General features: G+C 45.1%; 1 protein-coding gene across 4 annotated transcripts in view; it reads right to left on the minus strand.

Moving 5' to 3' along the window:
• LOC142143284 (uncharacterized) overlaps nucleotides 1-21,969 on the minus strand; it is a 37,313-nt gene that overhangs the window by 3,792 nt on the left and 11,552 nt on the right. The window contains exons 3-5 of one of the 4 annotated variants that reach the window (XM_075200996.1): nucleotides 17,812-17,871; nucleotides 16,933-17,077; nucleotides 2,966-3,070 (exon numbers count right to left, since the gene is read on the minus strand). In XM_075200996.1, the coding sequence (XP_075057097.1) occupies nucleotides 2,966-3,070; nucleotides 16,933-16,975 (148 nt within the window). In that variant the 5' untranslated portion in view covers nucleotides 16,976-17,077; nucleotides 17,812-17,871. Of the gene's footprint in view, nucleotides 1-2,965; nucleotides 3,071-16,932; nucleotides 17,078-17,811; nucleotides 17,872-21,969 lie in introns of those variants that run through there. The other 3 variants (XM_075200997.1, XM_075200998.1, XM_075200999.1) reach the window with 3 other exon arrangements.

Genomic DNA, 21,969 nt, shown 5'->3' on the forward strand with positions numbered 1-21,969 from the left:
ATCACTAAGGGTCCTCACACTGCCCAGCTATCCTGTCTCTGCCCATCTCTGCACACAATGCCCACACTACACCACGTATACTGCATAGCCTCCAGTACATCACTAAGGGTCCTCACACTGCCCAGCTATCCTGTCTGCCCATCTCTACACACAATGCCCACACTACACCACGTATACTACATAGCCTCCAGTACCATCACTAAGGGTCCTCACACTGCCCAGCTATCCTGTCTCTGCCCATCTCTGCACACAATGCCCACACTACACCACGTATACTGCATAGCCTCCAGTACATCACTAAGGGTCCTCACACTGCCCAGCTATCCTGTCTGCCCATCTCTGCACACAATGCCCACACTACACCATGTACACTGCATAGCCTCCAGTACATCACTAAGGATCCTCACACTGCCCAGCTGTCCTGTCTGCCCATCTCTGCACACAATGCCCTCACTACACCACGTATACTACATAGCCTCCAGTACATCACTAAGGGCCCTCACACTGCCCACCTGTCCTGTCTGCCCATCTCTGCACACAATGCCCACACTACACCACGTATACTGCATAGCCTCAGTACATCACTAAGGGTCCTCACATTGCCCAGCTGTCCTGTCTGCCCATCTCTGCACACAATGCCCACACTACACCACGTATACTACATAGCCTCCAGTACATCACTAAGGGTCCTCACACTGCCCAGCTATCCTGTCTGCCCATCTCTACACACAATGCCCACACTACACCATGTATAGTACATAGCCTCCAGTACATCACTAAGGGTCCTCACACTGCCCAGCTATCCTGTCTGCCCATCTCTACACACAATGCCCACACTACACCATGTACACTGCATAGCCTCCAGTACATCACTAAGGGTCCTCACACTGTCCAGCTATCCTGTCTGCCCATCTCTACACACAATGCCCACACTACACCACGTATACTACATAGCCTCCAGTACCATCACTAAGGGCCCTCACACTGCCCAACTGTCCTGTCTGCCCATCTCTGCACACAATGCCCACACTACACCACGTATACTACATAGCCTCCAGTACATCACTAAGGGTCCTCACACTGCCCAGCTGTCCTGTCTGCCCATCTCTGCACACAATGCCCACACTACACCACGTATACTACATAGCCTCCAGTACATCACTAAGGGTCCTCACACTGCCCAGCTGTCCTGTCTGCCCATCTCTGCACACAATGCCCACACTACACCACGTATACTACATAGCCTCCAGTACATCACTAAGGGCCCTCACACTGCCCAGCTGTCCTGTCTGCCCATCTCTGCACACAATGCCCACACTACACCACGTATACTACATAGCCTCCAGTACATCACTAAGGGCCCTCACACTGCCCAGCTATCCTGTCTGCCCATCTCTACACACAATGCCCACACTACACCACGTATACTACATAGCCTCCAGTACATCACTAAGGGTCCTCACACTGCCCAGCTATCCTGTCTGCCCATCTCTGCACACAATGCCCACACTACACCACGTATACTACATAGCCTCCAGTACATCACTAAGGGTCCTCACACTGCCCATCTGTCCTGTCTGCCCATCTCTACACACAATGCCCACACTACACCACGTATACTGCATAGCCTCCAGTACCATCACTAAGGGTCCTCACACTGCCCAGCTGTCCTGTCTGCCCATCTCTGCACACAATGCCCACACTACACCACGTATACTACATAGCCTCCAGTACCATCACTAAGGGTCCTCACACTGCCCAGCTATCCTGTCTGCCAATCTCTACACACAATGCCCACACTACACCACGTATACTACATAGCCTCCAGTACATCACTAAGGGTCCTCACACTGCCCATCTGTCCTGTCTGCCCATCTCTACACACAATGCCCACACTACACCACGTATACTACATAGCCTCCAGTACATCACTAAGGGTCCTCGCACTGCCCAGCTATCCTGTCTGCCAATCTCTACACACAATGCCCACACTACACCACGTATACTACATAGCCTCCAGTACATCACTAAGGGTCCTCACACTGCCCATCTGTCCTGTCTGCCCATCTCTACACACAATGCCCACACTACACCACGTATACTGCATAGCCTCCAGTACATCACTAAGGGTCCTCGCACTGCCCAGCTATCCTGTCTGCCCATCTCTACACACAATGCCCACACTACACCACGTATACTACATAGCCTCCAGTACCCTCACTAAGGGTCCTCACACTGCCCAGCTATCCTGTCTGCCAATCTCTACACACAATGCCCACACTACACCACGTATACTGCATAGCCTCCAGTACCATCACTAAGGTTCCTCACACTGCCCAGCTGTCCTGTCTGCCCATCTCTGCACACAATGCCCACACTACACCACGTATACTACATAGCCTCCAGTACCATCACTAAGGGACCTCACACTGCCCAGCTATCCTGTCTGCCCATCTCTACACACAATGCCTACACTACACCATGTATACTGCATAGCCTCCAGTACCATCACTAAGGGTCCTCACACTGCCCAGCTGTCCTGTCTGCCCATCTCTACACACAATGCCCTCACTACACCACGTATACTACATAGCCTCCAGTACCATCACTAAGGGACCTCACACTGCCCAGCTATCTTGTCTCTGCCCACCTCTACACACAATGCCCTCACTACACTACGTATACTACATAGCCTCCAGTACATCACTAAGGGTCCAACCTCAGAAACAGCCGGAGAACGTAAATTAAGAATCCTGCATCTGAAAACAAGATGAAAGTCCTACAAATAGAAGCATGATATAATGGACTGCCATTATCAGTGCTGTAATACAGATATGCACTTATAACCTGACCTAGTCCTTTACACGTCACTTCAACAAATGGGAAGACCCAACCTGCAAATATATTTACTGAACTAGTAATCTCTTAGAATCCCAACACTATGACCATTATTTACATCTCTCACCTGTGTGAGACGTTTCCAACATTTCATGTGTGGCGCTTCTTTGCTGCAAGGTATCAATGGCGCTCCCCTGCCGGAATAACGACGCCTGACTCATCTGACGGTAATCTACAGAAAGAGATAGAAGCAAAGCTCGGCACTCAGAAATATACATAATATAGTACAACCCCAAATGATTCAGGATTCTAATACAGTGTTTGTCTGGGGAACTACAAAAACCAGAAACTTAGAATGATCTGAACACGGAGCTCACTCCCTACTCAATGTTACCATGTTCCCAGAGGCTACGGACCCATAAACGGCAATGAGTGTTCTCCTATCACAAAGAAAACACAATGCATCAGCTCAATAAACACTCATGGAGGAGGACTGGTCACCAGAATGTAGAGATTGGGTGCTAGCTAACCCCCCCCACCCCCCACCACCATTCGCCCTGTAGAAGGTCTCTCTGCTAGACCCCTACCTGCGGATATCTATCATGTCCTCTAACTGCTCCTTACTTCTGGAATTTCATCCGCTCTATGTGACTGCTCCTTCAATCATCAAGATTTCCAGCATCTCTGACTGCTCCTAACCCCTGGATCTCAATCCCTCTTGACCTGCATCATCTTAAAAGCTAAATATGGAAAACCAGAATATGGGATAGCTGAAATGGTAAAACGCTTACTTAACACACAAGACGTAGCAGGACTGAGGTCAGTTATCTCCAAATGCTTTTACATATTGATGCAGGAGTTAGAGATAAGTCCATTTACAGAACACTCCTGACAGAACTGAATGCAGACTAGTTATTATACATCTATGAATACTAAAAGAATCAATAACTGAACTATTCAACCGGTCACCAGTATGTAGAATGTAGGCTGTGACTGGATTACTTATAAATAACTTATGGTATAAATTTATTTAAAGGAAATAGCGCAGGGCGCTTATTTATATAATTGCACATGCACTTATATTTGATACTGTGTAAATTTTGGTAAGGGAAATTTTTAATTTCTGAGACCAGGGGGAGAAAAATTAGTTTTTTCTGTTTTAACCTTTCAAGAGGAAATGCCTTATTTCTGCTATATATCCGATACAATAAGCCTTTGTTTTGTAAGCCTTTTGTATATCTTGATGTAAGGAAATGCCTTGTTTGGGGTTTACAACTTTTCCTGGGAAATTCTTTTCTTTGGAGGAAATGTGTATTCTGCAACTGTTGGAAGAAAGAACTCATGCTAATCTCATGCTAATTAGACCTTTTGATGTATGAGGGTCATAGGAAGATGTAATTAGACTTGCTGTCCACTGTAAGATGCAGGATATCACAGCAAGGTTTTAAGATATCACAGATAAGTGTAAATATTGTTAGCTTTGCAATGCATGTAAATCTGTGTTTGTGTAAACACATTGCATCCTGATTCTAAAAATAGCTGTGTCAAAATCAGTATAAAAAGCACTGTCTTGTATACTGAAATGTATCATTCTGATGTCCATCTGACCTGACCACTGATACCTTTAATCAGTGGAACCGTCCTTGTAAGGGCACCTGAGCGAAATAAAACATCAATCTTTGCTTAAAGACCCTGCTTGATAACGTCTTCAATACTGCTGCAATCCTGTGACCTAATCTAATCCATTGTCTGGCTGTTTCTGAGGTTGGACCCAGCTCTCCAGCACCACCACTCTGCCGCTACCCAGCAGCTGGCCAGTGTGATAGGCCAGGGGGCATCCATCCACAGCACCATGATCCATAGTAAGCAGTCAGGGGTAACAGCCCAAGTGTACCAGCACGGGAGTACACTAGCAGTGAAAGTTACCCAGAAGGAACGTGGTTCTGGGCGCCATAAAGGAGTCCAGTGGTGGCAGCAGGCTCCTCCTACTGCGATAGGAGAGGCGTATTTGGAATAACGAAAGGGGACGGTGGCAAAGAAAGCCTAGCCGCTTCCCAGCAACAACAGACAGGGTGACATAGGCGGTCCAACCTGTCACATAGGCCCTCTGCAGAAAAGTGAAAATTGAGGAAGAAGCTGCAACTACAGGCAAGTGAGCCTGAAATCAGTGCCTGGGATATGAATGGAAATACTGCTGGAGCAAAGGATTGCAGAAGATGGTCTACATGTTTTATGTACAAATGGGTGTGTGTGCGTATATGTCATGTGTGTGTATCTGTGTGTGTGTCTGTGTGGGGGGAGGGATGGGACACAATTTACAGGTCATTGCTTCTGTCTGCTCTCTGTAGCAGAGGCTCTGTTCACACACACGAATAGATGAAAAACAACTACCTGCATATACCCTCGGTGAAGACACAAGAGCCCTCGTCCCCTCCCCATGTTTCCACATGACGGACAATGAGGAACACACATAAGCAAAAAATATTACATTGTAACTGCCACGGAGAACATACATAATGGAAATAATATGGAAATGATATAGAGGATATAAATAATATAAATAATGAGAATGAAGATGGTGCAGATGATATATGGGAATTGTACTGAGATATGGTATCCATGTTGAACTGTTTTATATTATGTGTAAGATTATATGATGGTGGATGTACATTGTAATTGCCTGTGTGAAGCAACCAGAATATATCATCTTAAATGAAGCTCTTTATCTTCTGATATACATAACATTGCCTCTGTGATGTGTCAGGATTCTTAGCAAGAATTCCAGAGTTTAATGTAAAATGAAGCAAAGTGGTTTATTAAGCACGAAACATACAGATTGGACTGAGGTGAATGAAAACAGCAGATAAACACAGGTACTGGATGTCAGATGGCAGGATTGCCAGACAGAGCTGAGGACTACGGTATCCAGGCAGGTGGGATGATCAGCAAGCAGAGAACAACTGAATGTCCATGTTAAGCAGGGACAGTCTGCAGCACAGGAACTGGATAGCGGAAGATGCAATAGTCTGCAGCACAGGAGCTGGAGATGTAATATACTGCAGGCACAGGAGCAGGATAGATGAAGATGCAATAGTCTGCAGCACAGGTGGTGTAACAGTCTGCAGGCAGGAATACACAGAGGTCAAGGTAAGCAGACAGGATCGGAGAAGGTGCAACAGCCTACAGGCACTGACAAATGAGGGTCAAACAAACCGGGGGTCAAAAATCAGATGGTCCACAAAGCAAAGCCAGGGTCATAAGCTCAGATGCAAACAGAAGGACAAGCAGGAGTCTGTACCAGGAAGTCAATGAAGATCCATACACAGGAGGATACAGAAGAACCAGCAGAAAAGACAACAGATGAACTGGCACAGTTGGCAGGAAGAGGCAGTCTTATAAAAGCCAGCCACAGGTGAAAGGGATCCAAGGGTAATGAGCCTGAAGATACATATAATGGAACAGTCCAGACAGAAGCCCTCGCAGGCAAGAGCTAAAGAAATCAAAGCAGCATCCCCATAGAAGATGCAGCAGGAGGCAGAATGTGACATGATGTTGTGACAGGATTGATATCCTAAGCTACCCTATGCCTTCCTTGCCATTGTATCCTCCTTAATCCCAAACGTGCCCCCTCTAAGCGCTATAGGAGGCGCTCTGTTGCCATCACCAGTCTCCTTCATCAGCACCTGGAACAGCTTACTTTTACTGCTAGAGAACCCGATTGCTGGGCCCCTGGGCTGGTACCTGTGACCTCATCCTTCAGATCAGGGTTGCTGACCGCTCACAAATCCCAGAGCTGCAGGGTAGCGGCAGAGCGTTGTTACTAGACGCTAGGTCTCAAACCTCAGAACAGCTGGATAACGAATTAGATTTGGTCTAATCTGTAGGTCACAGAATTACCGCAGTAAGTAGGTGTCAGGCAGAATCTTGAAGCAGTGATGTTTATTAGCTCATAAATGGTCCTTATAAGGCCTGTTACACATTAGTTAGAGGTACTAGTGAGCATCCACAAGTAGAGATGATATATATTTTACATGGACAACAGAGCTCTTTTTATACATTTTTAGACACATAACCTAGCAGGATGTAATCCAGCCTCCTGCCCCTGTAACCCATATAGATGATTATATATGATTAGTGCAGCCTGCACTGAATCAGTCTGGAGGGGTTTTACACTTTTAACATGTTGCTAGTGGCAGGGGGGAGTGTACTTCCCCGATGTCCACAAGCTGCCAAGGAGAGGGAGGCACAGCCTCCTCTCCACCCACCTAAAAATACTTCCAGGGAAAATGCCGTCAGGGTCTGGACTCCCCTCGGGCCGAAAACAGTACCAGAGGATGAGTGAACAGACCTCGGGGCAGTAGCCCAGAGCCTGCTGCTCAAATACAGGACTTAGCCTGCTAGATCCCAATGGATTCGCTGCATCGCCTGGATTCATTGATACTCACCATGTTCATTCTTCCTGGGGCAGCCGATTTGGGACCTGGATAATACCTCTGACAAATTGGATACTCAAAATCTCACTAGAGGCCTAGTAGCTTGCCAATGGATAAAAATCTGATCCCCCTTCCATGCAACGAGTGTACAGCAAAATATGGTAACTCACAACTAAGAATAAAAAATTTGCTTATCTGAATAATAAAACTCACAAATTCTCCCAAATCTGGAATCAATGGTATTATTATAACAACTCATCCCATCAAAAATCCCCTAATAGCGAACGTTTAGACCTTACCTGGTAGTTGCATAATTCTAACTTAACCTGCATTTGATGCTCTTGACTGTTCCTTACATGACATTTATCTTCTTTGGAGTTTGAAAGGCCCCCGGAGTACAAATTTAACCCCCCCCCCCCACCCTATTCTCACCTCTCCTCTTTATGATTACATTTTAATATGCACCTCCGTAGCAATCGTGGTCTCCTATTTGTGTGTTTGTTCACCTGTGCAACTTTACATTGGTGTCAGCAAGTATTATCCTCCATATTTTTTGAGCAATTGTTGCCTTCATGTATGTACCCAACGCCTGTTTTGGTTGTGTTTTGTTATAATTGAAAAATTAAAAAAAAGGTTGTGTGTTTGGTGAGGTTTCCAATAAAACACTGGGAACCAGATACCACTTCCAGAATGGAAATCACAGGAGACTCCATAAGGACCAGCTTTAGTGTTACAAATACTGATCTACAGAACATTGTGTCTGTATGTCACATATCCTGCGGATTAATAATATGGAAAATGAGGAGTGATCCTATTACCACACCATACAACCTACAAGTTTATATAGTCTGCACTGTGTGTTTTGAAGTTTTCATTGTTTGTTTTTTAGTATAATGTATTCTTCTTACATCCTCCAATATCACAGTGAATCCCTGTTCTAGTTATCCTCTAATTTATATAAATATTGTCCTCCTGATCTCTATTATTACTTATCCAACATATCTCCTCTAATATCAATGTGTCCTGCTCTACCAGTACATACAGATATATAATTACAGACACCCCAGAGAGGACCCTATAATATATATATATATATATATATATATATATATATATATATATATATATATATATATATATATATATATATATATATATATATCTATATATATATATATATATATATATATATCTATATATATATATATATATATATATATATATATATATATATATATCTCATTACAGACACCCCAGAGAGGACCCTATCTACCAGTGATGGAGGCTACATACAGATATATATAATTACAGACACATCTAGAGAGGAGCCTATCTACCAGTGATGGAGGCTTCATACAGATTATATATATATATCATTACAGACACCCCAGAGAGGACCCATCTACCAGTGATGGAGGCTCCATATAGAGGATATATATATATATAATTACAGACACCCCAGACAGGACCCTATCTACCAGTGATGGATGCTCCATATAGAGGATATATATATATAGAGGATATATATATATATATATATATATATATATATATATATATATATATATAATTACAGACACCCCAGACAGGACCCTATCTACCAGTGATGGAGGCTCCATATAGAGCAGGCCTGTCCAACCTGCGGCCCTCCAGATGTTGTGAAACTACAAGCCCCAGCATGCTTTGCCAGTAGACAACCTGTTGATAGCTGGAAGGGCATGCTGGGACTTGTAGTTTCACAACATCTGGAGGGCCGCAGGTTGGACTGGCCTGATATAGAGGATATATATGTAATTACTGTTACGAGTCGCGGCAACTTGCTTCCTGTTCTGCCTCATGACGACCGGGACGTCACTTCCTCCCGGCCGTTGCCTAGGCAACGGTCCGGACGCCAGCAATGGTTAGCGCCGTGTCCCGGCATCTAGGGCAGCCGGGTGCATGTGCATAATTACAGCCCAGCTGGGCTAAGTGTTCCCTGCTGTGCAGGGCACTGTTCATTGGCCCCTGCATGTTTATAAGCCCTTCCTGCCATACTAAGCCTGCTGTGTACCTTTGCTCTCTGTGTTCCTTGTGGATTCTGACTAATGTTGCTGACCCTTGCTTGTTTACTGACTACGTTTGTTTGCCTGTGCCATTTGACCTTTGCCTGGACTCCTACGCTGCTGATTTGCCTGTGACCTCTGACCCCGGCTTTGTGTTCTGGATATTCTGTCTGCTGCCGGCCTCGAACCTTGCCTGGACCTCACTCTGCCATTTGCTCCTACCCTCTATCGCTGGGTTCCCCTCAGTCAGCGCACAATTCACGACCCTCAGCTGTCTGCGGCCAAGCCTGTCTCCACCACTAGGGGCTCCAGCGAAAACCAGACTTCTGAGCAGACTCCGGGTTTTGTGTTGCGGGCTGTTGGGGTTCCTAACATTATAACCGGCCCCACAAGATTTACTCTTGAAGTGAGTAAACAATTTTCTCGGACCTATGGAACCCAGTCCGGCTCAAGTACTGGCGGGACTAATTCAGACCCTGTCCCAGATGGTCCAAGAATTGTCTCAGCGGCAAACCGCCCAAGAGCAAGCATCAAGAGCCTCACAAGCCGCTCAGCCTTCCGTGGTAGAACCTAAAATGAACCTCCCAGATCGCTTTTCAGGAGACCGCAGGCTCTTCTGCAATTTTCATGAGAGCTGTAAACTCTATTTCAAATTAAGGCCACTTTCGTCTGGATCACCTCAGCAAAGAGTGGGAATTATAATCTCCCTTCTACAGGGGGATCCTCAATCTTGGGCGTTCAGCTTGGATCCCAACAGTCCTCAGCTGCAATCCGTGGACGCATTCTTTCAAGCTCTTGGTTTGATCTATGACGACCCGGATCGAGTGGCTTCCGCAGAAGCGCAACTGCGGTCCTTAACGCAAGGACGACATTCTGTTGAAGATTACTGCTCCAATTTCAGCCGTTGGTCCTCGAACTGTGAATGGAATGACCCGGCTCTTCGTAGTCAGTTCCGACTGGGGTTGTCTGAAAACAAGTTAAAGATGCGCTTGTCCAGTATCCTACTGCTGGGTCACTAGAAGAGCTCATGCAATTAGCCATTCGGATCGACAGAAGATTCAGGGAAAGGAAAGCGGAGAAGGAAAATCCTTCGGCCTTTCCTCCTATGCCTTCTCCCATAGATCCAGTGGAACCAATGCAACTGGGAGTATATCGGTTGTCTTCGAAAGAACGCACCCGGAGACGAAATCTGGGCCTCTGCCTATACTGCGGAGAGAAGGGCCATTTGCTCCGTTCTTGCCCCATCAGACCGGGAAAAGACCAGGCCAAGTGAACACGGAGAGAGTTCACTTAGGTCTACAGGTAATCTCTCCGAAAAAATTCCCTACTAATACCTGCCCAACTCTCGCATGGCGAACAGGAGATATCTATTCCTGCATTTGTGGATAGTGGAGCCGCTGGAAACTTTTTAGACTTGACACTTGCCCGGTCCCTGGGTTTCTCAGCAGTCCCTCTGGAAACCACTATCACTGTACATGAGCTCAACGGGAACCGCCTGAACAAAGGTGAGATCCATCATTGCTCACCTCCTCTTCTGTTAAAGGTGGGTGCCCTTCACTCCGAGACCATCTCATTCTACTTAATCCATTGTCCTTCGGTACCGCTTATCCTGGGTTATCCGTGGTTGGCCCTCCATAATCCCAGAATTGATTGGACTACGGGAGAGATAATCAAGTGAAGTTCCCTGTGCTCCTCCACCTGTCTATCCTTTCCACTTAGGGTGACTCATACTTGCCCAGTACAGTTACCCTTTCCGTATCGGGAATTCTTCGATGTTTTTCCAAGAAGGAAGCAGATATCCTCCCTCCTCACCGGGAGTACGACTGTGCCAATGATCTTATCCCAGGGGCCAAGCTACCCAAGGGAAGGTTGTACGCCCTGTCCATTCCAGAAACATTAGCCATGGAATCTTACGTAGAGGAGAATCTGCGAAAAAGGCTTTATTAGACCGTCCAAGTCACCTGCAGGGGCAGGCTTCTTTTTCGTAGGTAAGAAGGACGGCAGTTTGAGGCCCTGTATTGATTATCGAGGGTTAAATAGGGTAACTATTAAAAACACATACCCTTTGCCTCTTATTTCGGTCATCTTTGACCAGCATAAGGATGCCATGATCTATTCAAAGATTGACCTTCGAGGAGCATATAACTTGATTCGTATCCGTGAAGGCGACGAGTGGAAAAAGGCCTTCAATACCCAAACAGGCCACTACGAATATCTCGTCATGCCCTTCGGTCCAAGTAACGCTCCAGCCGTTTTCCAAGACCTGATTAATGACGTCCTTCGTGAATTTCTGGGCTCCTTTGTAGTCGTCTACTTAGATGACATCTTAATCTATTCTCAGTCCCTTGAACAACATGGTGAACATGTACAACTGGTTCTTCGGAAACTCCGTCATTATCACCTCTATCCACAGTCTCATTTCTGGGGTATATCATCTCCCTGGAAGGATTTGCCATGGATCCCGTGAAGGTGCAGGCCATTCTCGACTGGGTGCAACCCTCGAATCTTAAGGCTATACAAAGGTTCCTAGGGTTCGCCAACTATTATAGGAAATTCATCAAGTCCTTTCTACTCTCGTTTCTCCTATCACAGCCTTAACACGCAAAGAAGCGGACACTAAAAAGTGGTTCCCCATTGCTATCTCTGCCTTCAAAGCCTTGAAACAGGCCTTTGTATCAGCACCGGTGCTCAGACATCCAAATCCAGACCTTCCATTTGTCATTGAAGTGGACGCCTCTGATGTAGTAGTGGGAGCGGTGTAATCCCAAAAGGATTTGAGTGATCATCGCCTTCACCCCTGTGCCTACTTATCCCGGAGATTCTCTTCTGCCGAAGAGCATTATGATGTTGGCAATTCGGAGCTGCTGGCCGTCAAGTGGGCTTTAGAGGAATGGCGCCACTGGCTTGAAGGTGCGAAACATGTTATTACAATTTACACTGACCATAAAAACTTGTCCTACATTGAATCGGCTAAATGGTTGAATTCTAGGCAAGCGCGGTGGTCCCTCTTCTTCTCCCGTTTCCACTTCATCATCCTCTACCGGCCGGGCTCAAAGAACCTCAGAGCTGATGCTCTGTCTTGTAGTTTTGTCTGTCTCTGAACCCTGTCCATTGTTCCCGCTTCTTCTATTTTGATTGCCTTCACGCAGGAACTTGGTAAAAACCTTCAACAATTTCAGCCACAGGCACCTCCTGAAACTCCAGCGGACAGACTCTATGTGCCGGTACATCTCAGAAAATTGGTCCTCTTCGAGTGTCATGACAACAGGACTTCTGGACATCCCGGTGTTGCAAAGACCATCGAAATCCTTTCTCGTGTAGTCTGGTGGCCATCATTATCTGCGGATGTTAAAGAATATGTATCATCTTGTGATCTGTGTTCCAAGAATAAGAGTTCTCGAAATTCTCCCTCTGGGTTACTTATGCCGTTACCAGCCCCAGTCAGACCTTGGACCCATTTGTCCATGGATTTCATTGTTGATTAACCTCCGTCTTCTGGGTGCAACACCGTCTGGGTAACGGTAGATTGATTCAGTAAAATGGCCCATTTTTTTCCGTTGACAAAATTACCCTCAGCACGCTCTCTGGCCGCCTTGTTTATTAAGCATGTTTTTCGATATCATGGGTTGCCGGAGGATATAGTATCAGATCGGGGATCACAGTTCATTGCAGCATTCTGGAAGGCTTTTTGCTCCCTCTTAGGGATTAGGCTCAGTTTATCATCAGCCTACCATCCACAGTCTAACGGGCCAAACCGAGAGGGTGAACCAATCCCTGGAGCAATATCTACGGCTCTATACATCTTAAAATCACGACAATTGGTCTGACCTTCTCCCATGGGCTGAATTTGCGAACAACAACGCATGCCACACTTCTTCTCGGTACTCTCCCTTTTATTGTAACCTTGGATATCATCCCAGAGTCAACTCATTGTCCTCTCTTTCTAGGGATAGGCCACCCGGCTTAAGAAGATCTGGAAATCAGTTCATCAATCTCTACTCCGAGCATCTTTTAGGTCTAAAGTTTTTTCCGACCTGCATCGCTCTGCCTGTTCCCTTAAGGTAGGAGATTCAGTGTGGCTTTCTACTCGGAACATAAGACTCCGTCAACGCTGCAAAAAATTAGGACCCAAGTTTATTGGTCACTTTACCATCATAAAACAAGTCAACCCAGTGGCTTTCAAACTGAAGCTCCTGAATCTCTAAAAATTCCAGTACGTTCCACTGTTCCTTGCTAAAACCTGCCCGGTCTTCTCAGAAGTTCAGACCTCGACAGTCCTCTAGGCCTCACCCAGTCTCAGTGGATGGACATCAAGAATTTGTTGTCGAGAAGATCTCGATTCTAAAAAAGTCCAGGGTCAGGTTCACTACCTCATTCATTGGAAAGGGTACGGCCCTGAGGAACGGTCATGGGTACCACAAAGGAATCTGCACTCAGATAAACTACTCCCTGATTTCTTCAGAAAATTTCCTGACAAACCTAGGTGTCGGGGTTCCTTGACCCCTCCTCAAGGGGGTGGTACTGTTACGAGTCGCGACTCGCTTCCTGTTCTGCCTCTGAGTCTCGGCCGTGCCTCATGACGACCGGGACGTCACTTCCTCCCGACCGTTGCCTAGGCAACGGTCCGGACGCCAGCAATGGTTAGCGCCGTGTCCCGGCATCTAGGGCAGCTGGGCGCGTGCGCATGTGCATAATTACAGCCCAGCTGGGCTAAGTATTCCCTGCTGTGCAGGGCACTGTTCATTGGCCCCTGCATGTTTATAAGCCCTTCCTGCCGGTTATAGTCCCTGCTTGCCATACTAAGCCTGCTGTGTACCTTTGCTCTCTGTGTTCCTTGTGGATTCTGACTAATGTTGCTGACCCTTGCTTGTTTACTGACTAAGTATGTTTGCCTGTGCCCATTTGACCTTTGCCTGAACTCCTACGCTGCTGATTTGCCTGTGACCTCTGACCCCGGCTTTGTGTTCTGGATATTCTGTCTGCTGCCGGCCTCGAACCTTGCCTGGACCTTACTCTGCCATTTGCTCCTACCCTCTATCGCTGGGTTCCCCTCAGTCAGCGCACAATTCACGACCCTCAGCTGTCTGCGGCCAAGCCTGTCCCCACCACTAGGGGCTCCAGCGAAAACCAGACTTCTGAGCAGACTCCGGGTTTTGTGTTGCAGGCTGTTGGGGTTCCTAACAATTACAGAAACCCCCAACAGGACCCATCTACCAGTGATAGAGGCTCCATACAGATATAAATAATTACAGACACCTCCAGAGAGGAGCCTATCTACCAGTGATGGAGGCTCCATACAGATATATATAATTGCAGACACCTCTAGAGAGGAGCCTATCTACCAGCGATGGAGGTTCCATATAGATATATATAATTACAGACACCCCCAGAGAGGAGCCTATCTACCAGTGATGGAGGCTCCATATAGAGGATATATATATATATATATAATTACAGAAACCCCAGACAGGAGCCTATCTACCAGTGATGGAGGCTCCATACAGATATATATATATATTTACAGACACCCCAGAGAGGAGCCCAGAGCTGGATTAAGGCTTCGGGGGGCCCGGGGCACTTAAGACAGGGGGGGCCCTAAAATCTAAAATTAAGGGCATAGTGACACATCCTGCATTACATCACCTACAGCCCACAGTATGACACTTACAGCTCTCCCAGAGGGCTCGCTTAGGTTGTCTGCATAAGAAAAATCATTGCTTCCACAAACTAAAATACTGTACATTAAAACAATCATCAAAACACCACATTAAAATGGGTATTGACACCACACATTAAAACTAGCAATGATATCACACATTAAAAATAAAATTTATAATGCACATTAAAACTAGCAATGATACCGCTACCCTCCTACAGACAAAAAAACTGCATTGTTGTGTACACCATTGAACAGTCACGAAAAATTGGGATTGTCCCACTAGAATCACAACATTTCACAGACTTTGCTGCTCTCTCCTACCTGTTCTTCTCACTTTCACCACCTGTGCTGCAGGTTTCTTTAGTTGCGGCTTGTCTGGATCCTGGAATGTTAGGGGCCCTATTTGGGGGAAAAAAATGGGTACATTTAGAAAATTACAGCCACCCCCGGCGTTAAATCAGTACCACCCATGATTAATAATTAGGCCTTTCGCCAGCCCCAACATTAAAATAATAGTATTCACATTTAATAAATAAACCTATTTACCTCCCTACAAACAGCCCCAGCAATAAATTAATAGTATTTACATTTCAGAAATATACCTATTTCCCGCAACCGTCACTTGCATTAAATAATTCATAGGCACATTTAATAAAGGGACATCATTTTCCCCAAACCACCCCATCTTAAATTAATTGTCCCGACTATTGTGTCTCTCACCCTTTTTACTTACTGTGCCTCTCTTCTCCCCCTTTTTCCTCCATACTGTGCCTCTCTTCTCCCCCTTTTTCCTCCATACTGTGCCTCTCTTCTCCCCCTTTTTCCTCCATACTGTGCCTCTCTTCTCCCCCTTTTACCTCCATACTGTGCCTCTCTTCTCCCCCTTTTACCTCCATACTGTGCCTCTCTTCTCCCCCTTTTACCTCCATACTGTGCCTCTCTTTTCCCCCTTTTACCTCCATACTGTGCCTCTCTTCTCCCCCTTTTTCCTCCATACTGTCCCTCTCTTCTCCCCCTTTTTCCTCCATACTGTGCCTCTCTTGTCCCCCTTTTTCCTCCATACTGTGCCTTTCTGCGTTATTCCCTTTTTTTTTAACTTACCTTTCTTTTAGCTTCTTTCTTCTCTTCTGTCTTCTTGTTTCTTTCTTGGTCCTCTTCGCGCTGATACTCACTGAATGACAGGCGTGACTTGATGATGTCACGCCTGTCATTCAGTGTTGACAGTGCAGAGAGGAGGGAGGAGGAGGGACGCCAGCGCCACGGTGAGGTAAGTAGTGTATCTTTTTTTTTTTTTTTTACTACCCGGCTCCCCCCACCAACGAAGGGAGCCCCCCGCCCCCAGCCGATAAAATCAGTAGAAGTTATGCGCGCGGCGGCGGGGGGCCCTCGGAGAGAGGGGGGCCCGGGGCACGTGCCCCCTGTGCCCCCCCCTTAATCCGGCTATGGAGGAGCCTATCTACCAGTGATGGAGGCTACATACAGATATATAATTACAGACACCCCAGAGAGGACCCTATCTACCAGTGATGGAGGCTCCATACAGATATATATAATTACAGACACCCCCAGAGAGGAGCCTATCTACCAGCGATGGAGGCTCCATATAGAGGATATATATGTAATTACAGACACCCCCAACAGGACCCTATCTACCAGTGATGGAGGCTCCATATAGAGGATATATAATTACAGACACCCCCAGAGAGGACCCTATCTACCAGTGATGGAGGCTACATACAGATATATATCATTACAGACACCCCCAACAGGACCCTATCTACCAGTGATGGAGGCTCCATACAGATATATATATATATATATATATATATATATATATATATATATATATATATATATATATATAATTGCAGACACGTCTAGAGAGGAGCCTATCTACCAGCGATGGAGGCTACATACAGATATATATCATTACAGACACCCCCAACAGGACCCTATCTACCAGTGATGGAGGCTCCATGCAGATCCAGGTTTCTGTGGGTCATGTCACTGTCAGATGGAGCCACTGCATTCAGCTTCGTGTATCACAAGATATCCATTGGGGAGTTTGGACCCCATTCCACGTGCCAGTGCCGCTCAGTAGCACCCTGCATGAAGAGATACAGCAATTATAAGTCATTGTGTCTCTTTGGTTCACATGCAATGACTATAACTAAACTGTAAGATCTGTGGGACAGTAACACAGTTTGTTTTATGAAGGTCCGAGGTTGGCTCAGCTGATCTGTGAGGGATGTGAGAAGACTTCTTATCAGCTGAATACATCACCTCCCTGGGGTTGTGACATCATTGGAGGGGGCTCTCAGTAATGCAGATAGAAAGAGCACGCAAGTAGAGACTAACATACCAGAAGTATGACCATTTTCTCCTGTTTATGTGTATATGTGAAGCATAATTAATTAGTGTGTTTTAGGTTTCATCATGAATAACACTCACTTTATGCAGTAATGTCAATGATAACCATTTTGTTTGGTCCACCAGCCAAAACCCACCCTGGTAACACAATATAATAAAGATATTACAGAGCTTTGTGGCTGCTGTTCTGGATAACAATTATTTTATTATCACTCACGTCTACCCCTGTCCTCTCCCACCTGGACCGTTACCCCCTCCCAAAACTGATAACCAGTCATCTCACACTCCCTCAGTTTATTCTAAATTCATTGGCCAAAACAGTCTTCTTTACCTAGTGCGGTCCACGCTGGTCACATGACTAATCACCTGATACAGAGCCAGGCCCCGCCCCCTCCGACATAAAAGGATGTTTTCTCCACCCATAAGTGCATATTATGTTCCAATCTCTGCATATTTATCCTGATCTCACCTGGCCCGTTCTGTGCATTATATCCATCTCCAGTCATCTCATATGATTGTACATCTCCACCTAAGAAAGCACAATAACCATCAGTAATACACTATAATGCCTAAACAAAGAGCAGCGTTGTCAGCGCTGATGCTGTAGGTAGCACAATGAGCAGCCCCCATACCAGACAGTAGATAGATACATAGATATATATAGACATAGGTGTTAGTGTAGTAAGATTAAGGGCGGACAATAAATGTGTTTTATGTTTCTATTCCCAAACGGCGTTCAAACTTTTACAACTAATGTCAGCGGCCAAAACATTCTTCCTTTAGGCACAAAAGTCTGTGCTACTCATGGGACTGAGTACCTGATGCAAGCACTGTCCTCCCTCACCTGTATATTAGGTATAACACTGGTAGCGGTCTCTCTCACCTGTATATTAGGTATAACACTGGTGGCTTCTTCTCTGACCTGTATATTAGGTATAACACTGGTGGCTTCTTCTCTCACCTGTATATTAGGTATAACACTGGTGGACTCTTCTCTGACCTGTATATTAGGTATAACACTGGTGGCTTCTTCTCTGACCTGTATATTAGGTATAACACTGGTGGACTCTTCTCTGACCTGTATATTAGGTATATAACACTGGTAGTGGTCTCTCTCACCTGTATATTAGGTATAACACTGGTGGCTTCTTCTCTGACCTGTATATTAGGTATAACACTGGTGGACTCTTCTCTGACCTGTATATTAGGTATAACACTGGTGGCTTCTTCTCTCACCTGTATATTAGGTATAACACTGGTGGCTTCTTCTCTCACCTGTATATTAGGTATAACACTGGTGGCTTCTTCTCTCACCTGTATATTAGGTATAACACTGGTGGCTTCTTCTCTCACCTGTATATTAGGTATAACACTGGTGGACTCTTCTCTGACCTGTATATTAGATATAACACTGGTGGCTTCTTCTCTGACCTGTATATTAGGTATAACACTGGTGGACTCTTCTCTGACCTGTATATTAGGTATAACACTGGTGGCTTCTTCTCTGACCTGTATATTAGGTATAACACTTGTCGAAGTCGTATAATTGGATGAACGAAAGTATATTGGTTAATATTGTTTTGCCGTGCGATTGCGATTCGTACGCCACGTAACACAGATCCGTACGCCACCTAACACAGCGCGTGGTGCGATCGCACGGTAAAATACGCACGTACACACGCGCATTACAACATTAAGTTATTTATATAATTCATATTCATGCTAGTCCGTTACACTGTAATTTATGAGCAGATAGTATTTGGTTTATTATTAGTTTATATAATATGATTATATGTACACTTCAGTGATATTTAAGGTTCAGCTTATAGGAAAGGTGTCATGTCTAATATCATATTAATCCCCTTTACATCAGCAGCTGTTCGGTGCATTCGGCGAAGAGATCGCACATTGCATACTCTAGTTATTGATGTTAGGGAATAAACCTTTAATATGATATTAACTGTCAAATGCTAATGGACTGACTGTAATTGGAGTTTGGCGGGAAGAACAGAGCTCATCCCCTTGAGAGACCCCCACCTTTGGATTCCTTAGATTGAATCAGCCTATGATGTGTAACCCCCTGGACCCTCCTGATGTCTGGACCAATAGAAGCAAGCTATATCACCTGCATTGTTTCACTGTATCTCTGTTTGCATATAAGCAGTAGCTCTCATGTAGTGTTCAGTCTACTCTGACCACAGTTATCTAAACAGATATACTGTCCACTGGGACCCGTGGAAGCGCAGCGATTGCAGCGGTATGTATTTATCTTTTGGTATTGGCTGTACTGTATTTTATTACAATCATGTATTGAATTGTTAACTTGTTACATCTGCTAAAATAAATCACTTTGTGCGTTAGAAACACAATACAATCGCTTGGGCAATGCTTATTTGAAAACGATACAATTACTTTAATAATTTGGGGGCTCTTGAGTTTGGAGGTTACGTTGCCGGAAGGTATGCAACGCTGACGGAATTCGGTTCCCCAACAAAGGGTGGATATTGATGGACGCGTCTCATACGGGAAAGAACGCAATGTGTTTAAAACCTGTTGTCCATTTTGTGTTGAGAAGCCGAATGTCCGCAGTTCCGTAATCTGAAGAAATGCTAACTAGAATCTAGGGACAAGAAAGAAAAATGTTTCTTTATATTGTCGTTATGCGTTTTCAAAGGTATTGCATTGCCTAGTGTATGTGTACTTCCCGTTTAGCGTAGGTTCAGGTAGTATGTGGAATTTTAGGTAGCATACAGTGTTATAGGTAATATACGGTATTCTAAGCTGTATATGGTGCGGGTTTTTATGGTAGTATGTGGTATTTTGAGTAGCATACAGTGTATTGAAGAAGTACGTGATTTGAATAAGTAGTATACAGGGTATACGGTGAAAACAGATTTTGTGGAGAGCCAGGATATCGAGGAGCTGATATTTCTGTTGTCCATAGTGATATTTCTGTGTTAGGAGGTGTGTGGACGTAGCCTGTGAAACCATCCACGGATAAAAATCTCTAGTAGGTTCTGTTTGAAAGGAGAACAGGTAAAAAGTCTTTTTGTGTAGCGTTGAGAAATAGGTTGTTTTCACAATGGATGCGAAGCAAACGCTAGAGATAGTTCATGTTGTGCTGCCTAATGAATGACCGGTTAGTTCGGCAAGGTATGTTATGCATAATAAATATGGTGCATACGCAACGGCATATTGCGACAAGTGGGTCAAGATGACCAAGGATTGTGAGAGACCTTTCCCAAACATAGGTAGTTTTGAGTCGGAGGTGTTAAGTAATGTTAGAAATAAAGTGCAGCTAATTACATCAACAAAAACGAGAATTAAACATGATGATTGTTTAAAATTGTGGCAAATGGAAGGCAACACGTGGCAGAGCAGCGAGTGCACAGCGGAAGTAGGCGTTGCGAAAAGCGCGCGCACAGCGGAAGTGAGTGTTGAGAAACGTGGAGAACTGAGCGCACGTACGCCCTCGCAGCCGAATGTGATTGAGGTGATAAGTACAGCCAATACCAAAAATGTTAAGAATGTAACCAGTAACTTGTATCCTATAATTTACGATAAGGATAAGCTATCAAGGGAAGGTGAACCCACCGTCATTTCGGCCACTGCCCATGCTAGTAACATGCAAGAGGCACCACATGGACAAGGAAAGGGAACGGTTCCACCAGCAGGGGCAGCGGCTGAAATTGGTGAGAATAATGTAGAGATTAATAGAAGGGGAGACATCCATTATACTGCAACAGCAATTCCAGCAACTAGTTCAGAATGTAGTGATTTAGTAGGTTTGCATCCTGTCCGCACAATAGCAGTTCCCAATGGGAAGGCAGACAGAGATGGCGTAGTTCCCATAAGACATGTAGAAATGCATTGTCCATGGACTAGATCTGAACTGCGTGCAATTATAACTGAGTTCCCAGACCCTAGGAAAGATTTAGCCAAGTGTCAGAAATTTGTTAGCGATTTAGGTTATGCACATGAGCGAACTAATAAAGATTGGCGAGTGGTGTTTAGGGCCTGTCTTCCTCCCGGTACTGATATACAAAAGTTTATTAAGGATTGTATGTTGGAGAAAGAGAAGGAAAATATTAAATGCATAATCCCTCAGTTGGCCATATACTTTCCTGTGATAGTGGACTGGAGTAAAATTTTCACTATCAAACAACAGGATAATGAAAATACAGTGGACTATTTTTCTAGAGCTCTGATAGCGATGGCCAAATACACTGGGTTATCAGACATAAAGGATAATGTACACTACAGGGAGTTTGCCGTTTCAGTTCTAATGGATGGCCTCAGAGAAAATTTGAAAACAAGGGTGCAAACTTCATTACCGAACTGGAGAGGGATCACTGTAGATGCTCTCAAGGAGTCAGCTATAGAACATGATAAGAATATAAATAAACAGAAAGAGACACTAAGTGATAGGTTAATGATGGTGAGTATCCAAGCACTAGAGAGACGGCATACACAACCACAGCATAACAACACCTGGTTTAAGGAAAAGAAACAACATGAGGTGAGGAAGTGTTTTAGATGTGCTAAAACGGGACACCAAGCAAAGGACTGTACAATGACAAGAGCGGAAGCAAAGAGACTACGCCCATCTAAGGGGGAATCACACAGA

The sequence above is a fragment of the Mixophyes fleayi genome, chromosome 3, assembly GCF_038048845.1.
Source record: "Mixophyes fleayi isolate aMixFle1 chromosome 3, aMixFle1.hap1, whole genome shotgun sequence".
NCBI classification, from domain to species: Eukaryota; Metazoa; Chordata; class Amphibia; order Anura; family Limnodynastidae; genus Mixophyes; species Mixophyes fleayi.